At 42.0% G+C, this 17,217-nt stretch overlaps 1 protein-coding gene across 1 annotated transcript in view; it reads right to left on the reverse strand.

The window, feature by feature from the left end:
• Window positions 1-281: 281 nt before the first annotated feature.
• Window positions 282-17,217, reverse strand: part of Slc38a9 (solute carrier family 38 member 9) — a 72,415-nt gene continuing 55,479 nt past the window's right edge. Inside the window, exons 11-15 of the mRNA XM_032898883.1 lie at window positions 13,767-13,873; window positions 7,174-7,287; window positions 4,768-4,916; window positions 1,954-2,043; window positions 282-521 (exon numbers count right to left, since the gene is read on the reverse strand). Coding sequence (XP_032754774.1) covers window positions 356-521; window positions 1,954-2,043; window positions 4,768-4,916; window positions 7,174-7,287; window positions 13,767-13,873 — 626 coding nt within the window. The 3' untranslated portion in view covers window positions 282-355. The remainder of the gene's footprint in view (window positions 522-1,953; window positions 2,044-4,767; window positions 4,917-7,173; window positions 7,288-13,766; window positions 13,874-17,217) is intronic.

Here is a 17,217-nt window from a genome sequence, read left to right on the forward strand (position 1 = left end):
TAAGACAGTGGAGGAGTACACACTGAAGCACACAGGGTCTGGCAACATGCCTTGACCCAGGACCCCTGAGATTCCTTGCTGTAGGTGGAAGCTTATCCTCAGAAAATCAGTAGGATTCCTCCCACATTTCTACTTGGATACATGGGAATGAGGGTCACTGAGAAAAATCATCCTTAATACTTACTCCCTCCCGGCTCGAGTACAAAAATACTTATGAGCAGACCGTCATTTCCCTCGCTTCCAGTTATCCTAGAAGAACACTTAGAATTACAGCAGTGACAGCATTTTCAAGTTCTTTTATGCAGAACCGTTGCCAAGGTTCAGAACACCATGAGGAATCTTGAGAAAACGGTTTTCACATGAAAAACTGAGCAATCAGGTTCGCCAGGCCCAAAATGATGATGATGATGTGAAACACTAACTTAGGCCATGTCAGACGCTCCTCTTGGTGTTGGGAGAGTATATAGATGAGAGAAGGGTATATGAACACGAAAGCCAGGCCGCACGCTGCTCCCGAATACCTGCAGAAATAAAACGTTCTGCTTAAACAGTCTTACTGCATTTCTGAAGCTTTATAATCAAGTAAATACAGTGTGATTTAAACAGCACTCGGTCTCATTGTCATTTGTTACTGACGTGAGTTTAAAACTTGTTTCCTTTAAATTAATAAAAATATTATTCCCTCCTTGTACATCTGCATGGTACAGTTTTTTATTCTTCCTTAAATCTCAGAATCTGGAGACAGGCTTTCATCTTTGCTTTTTTATTGACAAAGGATCTCATGTAGACCAAGCTGGCCTTGAACTTGTTATGTAGCTGAAGATGCTCTTGAACTGGTTCTCCTGCCTCCGCTTCCTAAATGGGGGTAGGTCAAACACCTATGGAGCCCTGGGGCCGAAGCACATTACCAAATGAGCTACGACTCCCCTGGACTCAGTGTTTTATCTTTATCAAGTCATTCAGGATTTGTGAGCACCTGTTTATGAATGAGAAAAGATGAATTTGTCTGTGGCATTCAGTGTAATAATTATTAAGGATGACAGAAATCCTTAAATACGTTTGTGACAGACAAGCAGGAAATCCCCCATTTTCTCAAGGAATTCTTTAACAGGAACCTTAAAGTCCCTTATAATTCACAGGTTCCACAGATCTCTCCCCCAGGGGTGACACAGAACTCTCTCCCCACAGGTGACACAGAACTCTCTCCCATGGGTGACACAGAACATTCTCCTCCACAGGTGACACAGAACACTTTCCCCCACAGGTGACACAGAACTCTCTCCCACGGGTGACACAGAACACTCTCCCCCACAGGTGACACAGAACACTCTCCCCCAGGGGTGACACAGAACTCTCTCCCACGGGTGACACAGAACACTCTCCCCCACAGGTGACACAGAACACTCTCCCCAGGGGAGACACAGAACTCTCTCCCACGGGTGACACAGAACACTCTCCCCCACAGGTGACACAGAACTCTCTCCCACGGGTGACACAGAACACTCTCCCCCACAGGTGACACAGAACACTCTTCCCCAGGGGTGACACAGAACTTTCTCCCACAGGTGACACAGAACACTCTCCCCCACAGGTGACACAGAACACTCTCCCCCATGGGTGATACAGAACACTCTCCCCCACGGGTGACACAGAACTCTCTCCCACGGGTGACACAGAACTCTCCCCCACGGGTGACACAGAACACTCTCCCATGGGTGACACAAACACTCTTCCCAACAGGTGACACAGAACACTGTCCCCAACAGGTGACACAGAACACTTGCTCCTACAGCCTCTTCTCTACCAGCGATCATCAACAATGAATTTAATGAGCCCCTAACAAATACAGAAAGTTTACTGGAACACTATCAATCTTAAACACTGACAGAAAATTCGTTCAATTGAAAAATGTACAGCAACAATAATACCAGAGCATGATTTGCAGAAGCGTACCTTATGATCCCTCCTATGTTTGGGTAGAAGCAGGCCATGGTCACTCCAGCACCCACGATAATTAAGTTAAGAATCAGCACATGGAAAATGCTGGTAGAAGAGTGTTTATATGAAAGAAAAGATACAAGACCGGTAAGTTACATTATGATCAATCTTTAGGAGAATAAATTCAGTCTTAACCTCTTTAAAATGATTGTCTTTAATCTGCCAGCAAAACTGAAACTCGCTACTCAGTGCTGGTAATGAGAGAGTGAAATTAGCCTTCTAATCCAATTAAATAAAAAGGCAGATTGTGTAAGTGCAAACTAGTAGTATGTACCAGAGTGCACGTTCTAGATAGAATTTTATTTGGAATATCTTGAGAAAACAGAACCATGATAAAGCCTATTAAGATACAGAAAAATAATAAAATTGCAGAACAAGAAAATTAACAGGTTACTTGACTGAACACAGAAAAACCATTAAAAATTTCATTATTTATGTGGATAATCAAGGACTACCTAAACAATTTGGAAAGAAGCTAGCTGAATTTTCACTAAACAAGAAAACCTAAAGTGGAGGATAGGAAGATAAGGAGGAGAATATTGTCAATGTGTGAAAAGTATGGAAAATTATTTATGCTAGTATGTGGTTAGCATACATCTGGATAAATGACAGAGATATTAGGTATCGAGATTTGATTATTCACCCAGAATTTCAACCCTCAACTTTCTGTACCATTGTAGTTTTACTAAAAGAAAAACTATTGTTAATTTTCCAAAGTAGTGGCTGTTTCTCCAAGTGTGACCGTGAATTCTGTTTCAGGAAGACTTTGAGGTAAATAGTGCTCTCATAACAGTGCAAGACACCATATGATTTACAAAAGCAACACATAAGAGCAAAGGCACCTGCTTGTGTTCTATAATGGAGTTCTCACTGCCAACACTTTCGATAGAAAACAAAGCAAGAAAAAATATTTATTAGCCATGTTGGTGAGAGGGTTGGGGATTCAGCTCAGTGGTCCACAGTTACCTCATAGGCTCAAGGCCTGGGTTGGATTTCACCACCCATGGGGTGCAAGGAGCAAAGCTTAGTTTATTGGATCTCATGCTTGGAATATTTATCATTTTAATATTCTGTGTGTTCACATGGGAAGCAATCATGCATATCTGTACACCCAAGGACATGGGTGTCTTGAGGAAAAGCAGTTGTGCAGTGTAGCTGGACTGAACAGTCTCGACAAATATTCCTTTCCTTGAAATGCAGCCCACAGCAGGCATCAACACTTGGTGATGAACTGACATTTCCTTCAAATGAATGTTGATGAGTTTTGCATTTAAGGAAAACAACGGACAGTATTTGTTCCTGATAGTTTTTGATACGAACTAGGATTTCAGAGAACCTGGCATTTGCTACTTTGAGTGTGATGGCTTTTCAAAATTTGAAGACCTTTTTGGACGAAGCTGGTGGTGATATTAATGGACATGAGTTTTCATGACATATAAAGAAGTGTGTGAACATCTGAGAGACCTATAGAAAACTCTGTGAATTCACCAAAGATGATGTCACAAAATCATTCAGGAAAAGAAAAGCAAAGAGCAAGGGAACCCAATGAATTTTAAGAGTTTCTGATCATACAACTGGAATGAGGAACTACACTGTGATGCATTTACAAGTATCTGCCAAGGCTATAAAAAGTACTACTTCTTTTCCAATTATACAACTACATAAGCTGGAATTTTCTTCACATATTTAAATAAGATAACAGTATAACAGATAATGCAGAAACTCCAGAGTTCAACTGTCAGCCAGCAAAGCAGACATTAAAGATTTATTAGCTATGAAACCATTTGGTTTTGGGATCAGTCATTTTTCATAAGGATCTTATTCACGTTAATAAGTGATGGCTTTACTATAGTTTTTGGTGGAGTGTCAGGGTCTCCAGAGGGCTGCATTTGTTTTCCACGTCGGCCTCACACTGCTTCCCGTCTCCTGCGGGAGGGATTACAGGTGTGTCTCTGTGCTTGGACTTACTGATGTTTTAAGGAATCCACAGATACCTTAAGATTCTCAGTTTCATTTTTCACACTGAATACTGATAGATGTGTCTTTGGAAATGAAGGCTCCTGTACTATTCAATAGGATGTCTGAGCATAAAGAAGGCTTGAACCCAAAACAGCATGCACTGTCTGTGGAGCATGCAGATGTAGGGCACATGGCAGCGTGCGCTTGTCACAGGGAAGTCTGGGAACACAGTGATGCTCTGTGGACATTTCCCGTGGAGACGGGTAACTACCTCAGCAGAGCTTTTGCAATAGGATGCACAATTCCTCCGCACTCACTAAGAAGCTAAAATTCTCATAGCAATTTAAACTTGTTTTAAGTACGTAAGAAATTAAACTCATACTATGTCTCACCTTCAACACTAAATACTGAGCATTTCTATGAAAACATACAACTATTAAGAAGCATACATGAATTGATATCCAATAATTAAAGGTATTGGCTCTTATGAGCACATGCACCAACATAGGTTCTAAGTGCTATAAACTTCTTAGCAAGGTGTTCTTGGTAGCAGTCAGATGTTCGCATAAATATAAAAGACATCAGAGCTAATTGACTCTCCTGGAAGGAATGGACATCAAATTGTCCCAGGCAAGGGAGTGGCTTCTCTATTTAAAGCTCTTCTGGGAAACAGACACTGTGATCTATCCTTAGTAACCATTCTCATTACGCATTTTTTTATATAGCAAAGGGTTGGTCACATTAAACTGACCTGTTTGCACAGTCATTTGTTGCTTGGCACATCTTGCTGGCCAAGAGAAGAACCCTTACCTAGGATAAATGTCACCGAAGATATGGCCCAGGAGCTGAACGCGAGCCAAGTAGCCTAAGAGTGGGTACACAGTCATCATCTGGAACAGCAGGCATATCCGTGCAATGAAGGACAGGGTGTCACTGCTGGGGAAGTTGTCCAAGAAGTTCTAACCCAAGAAAGACAATGAAGTCGCATCAAAACTCAACTCAGTACATTCAAATTCACAAGATTTTTTTTTGCCTATTTTGCACAAAGGCAATTCCCAAATAGTGGTTTATGAACTGATGCCCATCTACAAACTGCTTGCTAACTATCTGTCAGGAGGTGAGTACAGAAACAAAATGACATAGTTAGAAACTGATTAAAAAATGGGCACTGGCACAGTCTAGTTTATAAACATTCTGGTCTGAAAATTACTCTATATTGGAATAATAGAGGAAACTTTGTTCTTCACAACAGACAGACCAAGAACACAGCTGTATAAAGTTCAAATACAATAAGCAAATCTGTTCCTAATTTACTTAAAAGGCAAATTAAATTTGATGGCACTGTATCTTTGCTATAGTTCTCTGGCTTTTCTTTCTCTGACACTACAGCACTTTCAAAGAGTGTGCATGGTGGGTGTGCATCTGTCACCTGTGCACGGTGGGTGTGCATCTGTCACCTGTGCACGGTGGGCATGCATGTGTCATCTGTGCATGGTGGGTGTGCCTCTGTCACCTGTGCATGGTGGGCGTGCATCTGTCACCTGTGCACGGTGGGTGTGCATCTGTCACCTGTGCATGGTGGGCGTGCATGTGTCATCTGTGCATGGTGGGTGTGCCTCTGTCACCTGTGCATGGTGGGCGTGCATCTGTCACCTGTGCATGATGGGTGAGCGTGCATCTGTCACCTGTGCACGGTGGGTGTGCATGTGTCACCTGTGCACGGTGAGCATGCATGTGTCACCTGTGCATGGTGGGTGTGCATGTGTCACCTGTGCACGGTGAGCATGTGTGTGTCACCTGTGCACGGTGGGTGTGCATGTGTCACCTGTGCATGGCGGGTGTGCATGTGTCACCTGTGCATGGTGGGTATGCATGTGTCACCTGTGCATGATGGGTGAGCGTGCATCTGTCACCTGTGCATGGCGGGTGTGCATGTGTCACCTGTGCATGGTGGGTATGCATGTGTCACCTGTGCATGGTGAGCGTGAATGTGTCACCTGTGCACGGTGAACGTGCATGTGTCACCTGTGCACGGTGGGTGTGCATGTGTCACCTGTGCACGGTGGGCGTGCATGTGTCACCTGTGCACGGTGAACGTGCATGTGTCACCTGTGCACAGTGGGTGTGCATGTGTCACCTGTGCACGGTGGGCGTGCATGTGTCACCTGTGCATGGTGGGCGTGCATGTGTCACCTGTGCATGGTGGGCGTGCATGTGTCACCTGTGCATGGTGGGTGTGCATGTGTCACCTGTGCATGGTGGGTGTGCATGTGTCACCTGTGCATGGTGGGTGTGCATATGACCCCTTGTGCCATCAGCTCTTGTAGTCTAGCACTGAGCAGGGAGGATTTACTTTACACTTAGGCTTGCTTTCTTCATGTCAGTTGTTTATCTAAAAAATTTGAGAATTATACTTTTCCTTTCAACTATGAATACCACAAATATTCCTATTCCCTGGGGAGGGAGCTTTATGTGGACTTCTTCCTATCAGGGGAACTTTCTGTAAACGCTTGGCTGCCACAGAACTTCCAGCAAGAGAACACTTCCAGCTACCACACAGCAGCTGCTGTCTCTAGTAGAGAGCAGTATCAATGCTGCTGATATATACCTTGTAACTGAACACCACCACTGAACTCCAAGAGGGTTACCTCTGACCAGAAATCACCCATGATGTGGTGTTTTCACAAGAAGTTCTTTGACACTGAAGACACTACCATTTCTAAGTTTCACTACAATCTTTTGCTGAAGGTTTTCCCTCTTCCTGGTTCTGGTTCATACTGTTTAATCGTCTGTCTTTGCCTTACTCCTTCTCACTCAGTTGCTAAGCTATCCTGGAAGACTGGTGAATTAAGACTGGTTCATCCAGGACACTTCTACAGCTCTGGAAAATCAGAGACCTCAGTGGAGTCTTGGTGGAGGTTTTGGGAGTCCACGTGAACACTGGACACTGGTCTGTTCTAAGAGAAATACATATATGTGACAGTGGTTGTTTGAGCATTCCCACTGCCCAGTATGCAGAACCTAATTCCAGAGTTCTCATAAAATCCAAATGGAACATGCTTGGACTCTGTTACTTGATGCAAAAGAAAGCAGAAACCTGGAAAGGCTGGGGAAGGTTGAGGTGATATTCAAACCCAGGCCTGACTACTGGTCTTGCTCCTGTATCCTTCTGCCTGCTACAAGTACAGCGTCACACGGGCATACACAGTATCTTACCTGTTCAATACAATCTTTGGGTAATGGAGGTGAAGGGAATGAGGCAAAAACCAGGACACCAATATAGAGATAAGTCAATGTCACCAGCATATAAGCAATGCACAGGTCTCTCACCTGTATGCAAACACAGAATAAAATGCTCACTCAATACAAAGAAGTCACAGTAAATCTACTTAAGCAAGAATGACAGATAAATCCAAGTTTATCTTTTTATTTTATGTGTTTGTATATATTCTAATTTTCACAGAATGCAGCAACACACACACACACACACACACACACACACATCTGATTAAGTTACTCTGTCTAATTTGGGAAGCTAATTTAAACTGTGGCTTTAACATGACCCAAGTTCTAATTTAATTTCAAAAGGTAACATTTGTCAAATTAAAAAAATAAGTATAATAACAAAGACAACAAGAAAGTATAAGCCACTTTTGGGTTGACCTGCAATTTTTAAAAATTCTTTTTTAGCAAATTAGCTTTTATCATCAAAGTATGCGCAGGCCATGGAGTAGAACATCCTCAAAGATACTTAATAAAGAAGGAATACGAGTTGAGGAGCAGACATGTAAGCACTAAGGACAAGCTTCACAGACTTAAAGCTAACCAGAAGGGCATTTGAAAGCGGCTGTTCACATAGCTGTCCAAAGCTGTTACGGGAATCAGCAAACAGACAGACTATTACGGCAAGCAGCCTGCGTTCTTCTACTGCTGTTCCCATCCTCCCAGCCCATGCAAAATAAAAAGTTCCAGAGACTGAAGGCGGCCAGCTGCTGGACCCAAGCAGAGCAGATTCCACAGCTTGCAAATCGTCTCCACCACTTAAGTTACAGCCAAATAATTCAGCACAAAGGAACTGTAGCAACAGGCCTATTCATTTTAGATTGAAATAACGCAAAAGCTGGGAAAACAGATTAGAAAAAAAAATTCTATGTGGTTTTTAGGCTTGGTGGCATGGCAGGGATGTCTGGAATTAGGAGACGTTTTTGGATTTTTCTGGATGAGTCTTGAACTGGGCTGAAGCAGCAGCAGTGGTTTATAAACTTGAGATTCTTAGATCTGGTTGAGAAACAAACAACCGCCTGCGAGAAACCTTAAGGTGAGTTCTGAACTGACAATGGAGTATGCCAGGGACTCCTATCAGAAAAGAGACAGTGGCCCGGTCTTTGGAGTGAGAGGCTTTTTATGCAAATTGGCCCCAGGTCTTTTGAATCTCTGTGAGAGCTTAAGGATCAGGAGAGGGCCTTCCTCCTTAGTCCAAGAAGAAGCTCTGGGCTTAGCTCAGGCTAGAATTCACTTTCCCCTGGGGTGGGGGTGGGGGTCCCACTCTTCTGTGGGGTGAGCAAAAACAAATCAAGGAATCCTATTTTCACATCAAAAAGTAGCTGGCTTCAATGACAACCTTTCAAGGCATTCCAGTCTCCACCCACTCAAGCTGGCTTAAGAATTAAGGCAGCCTCCTTTCAAGAAAGATTTATTATTTTTATATATGTGTGTTTGTTGGTGCATTAAATGCTGGCACCCCAGATTCCCCCTGGAGCTCGAGTTATGGTGGTTGTGGGTACCTAATGTGGTGCTGGGAATTGAATTCCTCTGAGAAGCGGTACAAGCTGAACCAGCCATCTAGCCCAATGTAGCCTTTTCAAGGAAAAAAAAATCGTCGGGATCTGCTCGGTAGTTTAAGTGCTCAGTAGATAAGCACGAGGACCAGAGTTCAGATCTCCATTAACCCACATCAATGCCAGTCCAAAGAGTGAAAGTGAATGGCAAGCCTAGCCTCATCTGTGCGCTAGCTCTGGGTTTGACCGAGAGATTCAGCCTCAATGAAGTGGTAAGCACAATCAAGGATTCCCAAGTTCAACCTTGGGTTTCTCCACATGTCCACACATATGCATAGCACGCATGCATGCATGAGCGCTGGAACAAACAACAAACACCTGAAAGGCAAAATCAGCTGTGTCAGAGAGAGAGAGGATAGAAGGATTTCACTGACAGTCTTAATTTATAAACCACCTGAATGACTTTAATCCAACTTCCTGTAAAACAAGTACCTTAGTGAGATCTAGGGAGCTGTGGGAGCTGTGAAGGATAATTCTAAGGTCAGCGCTTCTCAACAGTGTTCCTTTCACTTCTGTCTTCTCAGGGTACTGGCCATACACGGCCATACTTGTTCTAAATGCCATTAGCTTTCATTATAGAAACAATCCACTTACAAGAGTTATTGCTATTATTTTTAATTTATGCATGTGCCTACGTCTGTGTCAGCCAGTATATGTGCATAGGAGAGCATGTGTCCACAGAGGCAAGGGGAGGGTGCTGGATTCTTTAGAGCGTGAGTTACAAGCGGTTGTGAGCTGACCAATGTGGGCGCTGGGAACTAAACTTGGGCTTTCTGCAAAAATAGTTCACACACTTAAGTTCCCCAAATAATATTTTGAAAAAAGTTCTCAAGTGAAAAGATGTCCCTTGACATTAAAAATAGTCAAGCTTAGTAGTTCTTTTATCATTTTTTCTTCCAAACAGATGCACAGCACTGGACTATGAGACACTAGAGACAAGACTGTCTTTTTTACCTTATACTTCCAATGGCCAGGACAATACTGGCCATAGCAGGAACCTGTAGGAGAAGATGCAGGCACGAGCTGGCAGCCAGCCTTCCTGGCACACTGAGTTTTTAAACAGACGTACAGCACGCCATGCCCCAGACAGAGGTCAGAACACTGAGTTCTGAAGTGGCCTGAGGAGCTAGTAGCTGGCCTGTGACTGAGTCTGCACTCTGCGTGTCTTCCCCATGGAGACGCTGGTGGTGTGACTGAGGTAATGTACTAACAGTCACGGTTGATGGGCCTCTACTATAGAACTGGTTGCTCACTGCAAGAAAGCAGATGCTGTTCCCTGCAGTTGTCTCCAGAGTGTTCTTCTCCATGTCCTTTACCCACCCACCAGCTTGTGATCTTGCTGGGGAACGAACATCCTGGTGACAACACCCACCAGCTTGTGATCTTGCTGGGGAACGAACATCCTGGTGACAACACCCACCAGCTTGTGATCTTGCTGGGGAACGAACATCCTGGTGACAATGACCGACCAACCGAACTCAATACAGGTAACATCTACCACATCTGCGCTAAGCCCCTCAGGCCATCTCATCTGATCCCGGCAAAACCCTACGACACAGCTGCAGCCCATTTCTTTACTTTGGTTTGTCAAACATTGTTTGTCCCGGGAACTGTTCATAACAGTACATCTGCTATAGTAATGGGAGTTACGATGGTTGTATGATCTTTGACAATCTTTGTTAGAACATTAAAGTTTTAGTATTTGTTCCAAATGGAGAAGGAAATGAAAGAAATATCAGCATGGGATTTAAAATACAACAACAAAGGGCCTGGGGGTGGGGCTGAGTGGTGTGGCACTTCCCACAGGCACAGCACCCTAGGCTCAGTGCCCAGCATTGCAATGAATGAAGACAAATACATGAATTAATCAGAAGCACTGAACATTAGAATTTTTTTTTTTTGAACTTAAGAGTAAAAACCTCCATCACCCCAGCCTGGTTTTTAAGGATGATGGGACCTGTCTGTCACTAATCATGCTATGCCATTGTTATTTACAGTGGTTTGTGAACTGAGGCTGGTGAGTATTATTCTATTCAAGGTCCATAGTTCAAATCCTGGGCTAACTAAAATTTGAACCACACTGGGACTCATGCAATCTGATCTGCAGTAATTAAATCTGTGCATGAGGGAAACCATGCAAGGTGAGAATTGCCTGCAGTTTAACTTATTAATCTTAGCATTAATCAGGAGGCAGATCACTGTGAGTTTCAAGTCAGCGTGGTCTATACAGTGGGTTCCAGGTCAGCCAAGACTGCACAATAAAACCTTGTCTAGAGCAACAACAGAGACAACACCCATAAAAAAACAAAGCAAAAACACGACTTTGCTAGTAAACTACTTTCTGTTTTTTGAAACAGTAGTAGATGACCTTGAACTCCTGAGTTTCCTGTTCAGCACTTGGAAGCAGAGAAAAGTTAGGCTTTTGATTTCACAATTTTATTTTTAATGTAGGTATTTATAGCTGTGCATATTCCTCTAAATATAGCTTTAGGGACAACTCTATAAGTTTTAGTATTCTGGATTTAACTTTTCAGTAACCTGCAAGTTTTTTTTTTTTTTTTTTTTGGTTCTTTTTTTCGAGCTGGGGACCCGAACCAGGGCCTTGCGCGCTTCCCTAGGCAAGCGCTCTACCACTGAGCTAAATCCCCAACCCCCTGCAAGTATTTTTAATTTTTCTTGTGATGTCTTCTTTGATTTGACTGTTATATAGGAAGATGAGTTAACTTTCATATATTTGTAAATTCCCAAATGTCGGTTACTGGTTGGCACTCTTACTTTGCTATGGCTAGAGACCATACCGGGCATAATTCCTTTTGCCTTTATTGACACTTGTTTTGTGACCTAGTGGGGACCCTATCTTGGTACGTGTTTCTGAGTATCTGAAAGGAATAGACATTCTGCTACTGAGGAGACTTTTTGTAAATGTCAATTAGATCAAGTAGATTCATGGTATTTTTCATGCTTTCTACATTTTTAATTTTTTGTCTATTTTTTCTACCAGTTATTAAGGAAGGAAAAAAACTCTAATTATAATTGTGTATTTGTCTAGTTTAGTTTGTTGTTACTTCATTTATCTTAATTTTAAATCACATATTATTAATGTGGCGAGTGTGTGTGTGTGTGTGTGTGTGTGAAGGTCAAAAGACAACTTTCCAGGGTCAGTTCTCTCTTACTGCATGGATCCCAAGGACTGACCTCAGGCTGCCAGGCTTTGCAGTTAAGAGCCTTTACCTGCTCTGCCGCCTGCAGGCCCACTCCAATCACTGAGTGAATGAATATAGATTCAGTGTTACTACATTTTATTTAATTCTTCTTCTTCCTTTCTTTCAGACAATGATTGTATTTCGATGCATAGTTTCTGTATGACCTGATATTAAAGCAAAGTAAATAGAAAGCACACAGCATTTCCTCCACAATGCATGATGTCTTTACTTGCAGACTTCATCACAAACAAGATTAGAAAAACTAATAGACTTAGCACAGAAACTGAGAGAAAAAGGAACCCAAATGAAGAACACTGTGATCTAACAGTATCAACTAAATAGTACTTCATTTGTAATATTGCATGATCAGTAACTAAGAATAGACACACTGTTAACTAATACTTTTATAATATTAGTAAATGGCCAAATCTAAGACAGACATAGGATGAACTTATTCCTATAGGACAGTTTCTCAAATGTAAATTTTATATCTATCACCATGGTACTTCCTAGTGAATCAGTCCATAAGGATCACAGTATAATCACTCATCATTATCATTTGTGCTGCTAGGAACACAATAGACTTTATACTTTCTTATATTGCAAGGCATAGGATGTTATCATTATGCAGGTGAAGGCAGGTACAAGATAGAACGAGAAAGGAAGGATGTCATTGGATGAGAAAGGAAGGATGGGTGAGAGAAAAGTTTTAGAGAGGAGGAGACTGGGGCGAAGAGAGGAGAGCAGCTCAGAGAACATGGAGGCAGATGTTAAGATTTGTCTCTGCACATTTACAGGTCGTTATGAATATTCCTAAGGAATGGATGTGTACAGGGCTTTGTATGTCTAAGTGGGCAATTATATCTTATCAATTGGATCAGAGGTTATTGTGTTGTGTGTTCTTTCATGTGGCGATTTAATTGAATTCAAGAGAGACTGTGGTGGCTGAAGACATTGGGCTGACATGGAATTGGGATGCATATGTCTGGCATGGTAGTAACCTGCCTTGGGAAATAGACCCTTAGAGAGATTGTTGCCAGGCTCAGAGAGAGGCAACTGGCAGTGTGATATGGGATGGAGCAAAGCGGTGAGACGCTTTGCAGACTGAGATAAAGATAACAAACAGATGTCTTGGGGCACTACAGTGCCAGATCTAGTGTTAGGGTAAAAGAAACCTCCATTTTTTTATATTAAAATTATATTTTTATATTAAAAGTTTCTTAAAGATACCATGTAGTTAATTTTATTTTTAACAAACCTGACAATTTTTTATTATAGTGCTTGGAGCATTTACATTTAATGTAATTTTCAATGTTTAAATCTAGTAGCTTGCTATTTAGTTTCTTTTTTGCATATATTTTTTTGTTCTTTTTCTTGTCATTAGTATCTTCAATTTTTTATAATTATTATCGGAGTTTTATTAGCTGTACCTTTTAATTTTTCTAGTAGATTATAGCAGTCTGGCAAACTCCGGTCTATGGGTCAAATCTGACCTGCTGTCTGTTTTTGCAAATAAGACTTTTCTGGAATATAGATATTATATTAGCATTTGTTTATTTATTGTCTGTGGCTGTTTTCATACTACAACAGCAGGATTGGGTAGCTGTCACAAGAACATGTAGCCTGCAAAGCCTAAAATACTTACCATCTAAAGTTTTCATGTGTTTGACCACTGATCTATAATTTACACTTAAAAAGTGCTTCAAACACAGATTAAAGTCTGTGCTTAGGAAATACTGAGGCAGCTTCCACCGAGTCAGCTACTCACATTATTTTCTTGGTTCTTGTTGTTTTTCAAGAGTGTGATGATACAATTGTGAATAAAGAAGGCCAGAGTAAGCACCCCTGTCAGCTGTGGAAACTGAGCTCTTATCTCTAGGAGAAAAGACAAAAACAACACGTTAAAGTGCCAAGTAGACCAAGAGTCGGATCAGCCACCAGAATCAGACCCTCTTTTAAAGTTATTATTATATTATTATTATTATTCTTTGCCTCAGGGAATAAGAATATTCATATCCCTTTATAAAGTCCCTCAAGATGAGCATTAAACATGGTCAAAACACTTAAAAAGAAAGGGAGAGAAGGAAGTGCATTCTGTGGCTTTCTCTCCGTCACCCCTAGCTGAGACCCCACAATTAAGTTTAAATTCAGGGTCTGTCTATGAGTTCAAAATCTTCCTCTCTTCTAATATCTGAGCTTCTCAGAAAAGTCCCTCTAGAAATGGAGTCACAGAGAGGAAAAATGGCTAGTCATGGTTCTTAGATGACAAATCTAAAATGCATTTCTTAAAAATCGAACTGGATAAACTAAGATATAGTTTTGTAGTGGAATGCAGTATTTAAAAATCATGCTGTTGAGATTTAATACCAGGACAAATGTCTAGGAGTCAAGCTTGTCAAGAACGACTGCCTTTTTTCTTAAATACACATAAACAGCTGTAGATTATGTTCTCAAAAGAAGAAAGCAAAAAATGCTGAATCAGTGGTTTTCCTCGGTTTATAGATTCTATTTCAAATTAACAACCTAATTTTCTGCAATAAATATTTAAAATAATAGTCTATAAGCATTATTTAGAGGCGGGTAATAAATATGTGAACAACTAGTTACAGGGAGTCAGGCTACAATTTACTTGGCAGCACTGGTAGGTCTAGGCACAGCATGTGGCAGCGTAGAGAACAATCTACCTCGGATTCAGCTTGGTGCAAAGAGCAGAAGTGTAGCAAATGCCTCCTCACTGCACTGCTGTAGAGAGGAAGGGAAACCACTAAGCATCAGTCTCCAGCTCTGAACACGAGCAGACGGGAAGGCAGCAATGCAGAGAGCTCCCCTTCCTTTTGCTCCATTTGTCTTACTGCCCCGGCCTCCTGAGCTCCATACTCACTGGGGTGAGTCACCACCATGCCTGGCTTATTCTGTTTTCTGTCTTATTTCCTGCCTGTCACCTTTTATCTGTGGACGCAATCCTTCCTCGGTTAGCTTAAAAAATGTTTTTCAATAATCTTTTTGCAACACCTCTTAATGAACTGAGGTCACTTCTAGTTGACAACAGCATTACACAGACACTACTACAAAAGCACTGTTTTTGAAAACGATAAACTAACTCACTGATACGTTTAACAGAGGAATAACTGACAAACTCTTGAGCTGGAATCCAAAGTAAAGCAGCTAAGTAGAAAAACAAACCAGCAGTCATGGCGGTTCATGCCTGCAGTCCTAGCACTGGGAGGCTGAGTCCGGGGCCAGACTGGGCTATTTAGTCAGTTCCAGGTTTAACCTTGGCTAGAGTGAGATCCTGTCTCAAAAGGCCACCTGCCCCAATAACAACTTTCTTTTATACATATAACAAGTTAGAAGCTCTGAAAAAAAAAACAAATGAAACAATCCCATCCATATCGGCAGAACAGACATAAATTTGGCCTATCAATACTTTCCTTTCTACAAGCTAAAATGTACATGCATGCACTTAGACGTGTTACCAAGGAAGTACAAACACTCAGATCTCCCTGAGTGGGACCCTAAGCAAGGAGATTGCTAGCTGCTGGTCTCTGGCTGCAGCCCTTGGGTGTCTGCTGCCTTTTCCTGGCCCCAGTCATTCTACTGGACAGCAACTAGCCAACCCGAGGGTCGCAGTGCATTAGGGTTTGGGGACGTTTGTGTGACCCTAGACTATTCTAGAGGCAGGACTCACACTGAGGGTCATAGTGGGCTGGCCAGGACTTCCGATTTTATGTCTGTCCAATCTGTTTCCATTCTTTCTCTTCTTTCCTATGTATCTTGACCGTGCTTGGTCCGGCTCCTAACCATTCTGGCACCTGCTTACAGGAGAACCTAAACTGATCTGGTTGGTACTGGAAGTGGTCTGAGAAACTGGGAAGTGAGAAGGGATCTGGGGCCTGGCTCACTCATTTCCGTATCATCTGTGCTGTGGTTTATGACAGATCCCAAGTTTCTTTTTTGTTTTGAGATGGGATCTCATGTAGCCCAGGCTGGGCTTAAACTCAGTATGTACTTGAGAATGACTTTGAACTACATGATCCTCTGGATCTAGCTCTCTGGGATTAGAGGTGTGTGCCACCATCTGCAGTTTCACGAGGTGCTGAGGATCAAACCCAAGGTCTCTTGTGTACTAGGCAAGCACTGGAGAACAGTGCTAGCCCAGCCCACGTTCCGACAGTGTTTCACTGTGAGTGAGAGTGACTAACAGAGGGAAAGCGGCCCTGACCTCACCCTTTCTGGGGAGTATTCCATCATGACAGCTTCACTATAAATTCTGTTTTCAAGCAGAGAACTATAGGGCCATTCTTCCTTTTTTCTGATGCTCTTCTGAGCACATAAAAGCCTATCTTGCAAGTGTGGGAGGAGGAGGAGGAGAAGGTCACGACTGGCTTTCAGAGTTATATTTAGCTTAAAAGAGAAGGCTGTTCACTCCAGTCCATGCCTTTTAGGACTTCCGACCATTTTCTCAACAGATATTCTTTCACTTGAGCCATTCAGATTCTCATGATGTCCTAGATGAGTCATGTTACTTCAGGCCTTAACTGGGCACGGCATGCCCGAGAATTCTCCAATTCTCTCTTAGAGATCTCCTTTTAGCCATTAATAGATTCCTCAGAGATCCTTTCTCTGCCTTCTCTTATGTGTGCAATCCCTCTGTACTCCAGGATGCCTTCAGTGTTTCTTTTTATTATGATGGCTACTGCATCAGCTGCCCTACTGCTCAACTGCTATCTCTTGGAGAACAGTGGCTTATGCTTTCTGTAACCCTGGCACACGGCAGGAACACTATTTTCAAAACTGAAGGACTCTCAGCCATGGACACAATCAACATTCTACTTAAAAATATTTTAGAGCTGAGATCTATTAATTTTGACTGGTCTCAAAGAAATCAACCTGTCTGTGATGCCTTGTAAACTTGGTCCTTTTCAAATTGAGGCCTTTGCAGTTAGCTGACACAAATACTTTTTGAACAATATTTTTAAAAAAAACGAGATTTTCATTGTTATTAAGATATAACTCATATATTTTATTTATGTAAGGTGTACACTTAAATGATTTTTAGTATGCTCAGAGTTATGTGATCACGACCACAATATTCTACCATATGGATACATTATACTTTATATACTGACCGGGGACAGACATTGGGTTGCTTTCACTTTTATAATTATGAATAATGCAGTTATGAACACACACACACACACACACACACACACACACAC

The sequence above is a fragment of the Rattus rattus genome, chromosome 3, assembly GCF_011064425.1.
Source record: "Rattus rattus isolate New Zealand chromosome 3, Rrattus_CSIRO_v1, whole genome shotgun sequence".
Taxonomy (NCBI): domain Eukaryota; kingdom Metazoa; phylum Chordata; class Mammalia; order Rodentia; family Muridae; genus Rattus; species Rattus rattus.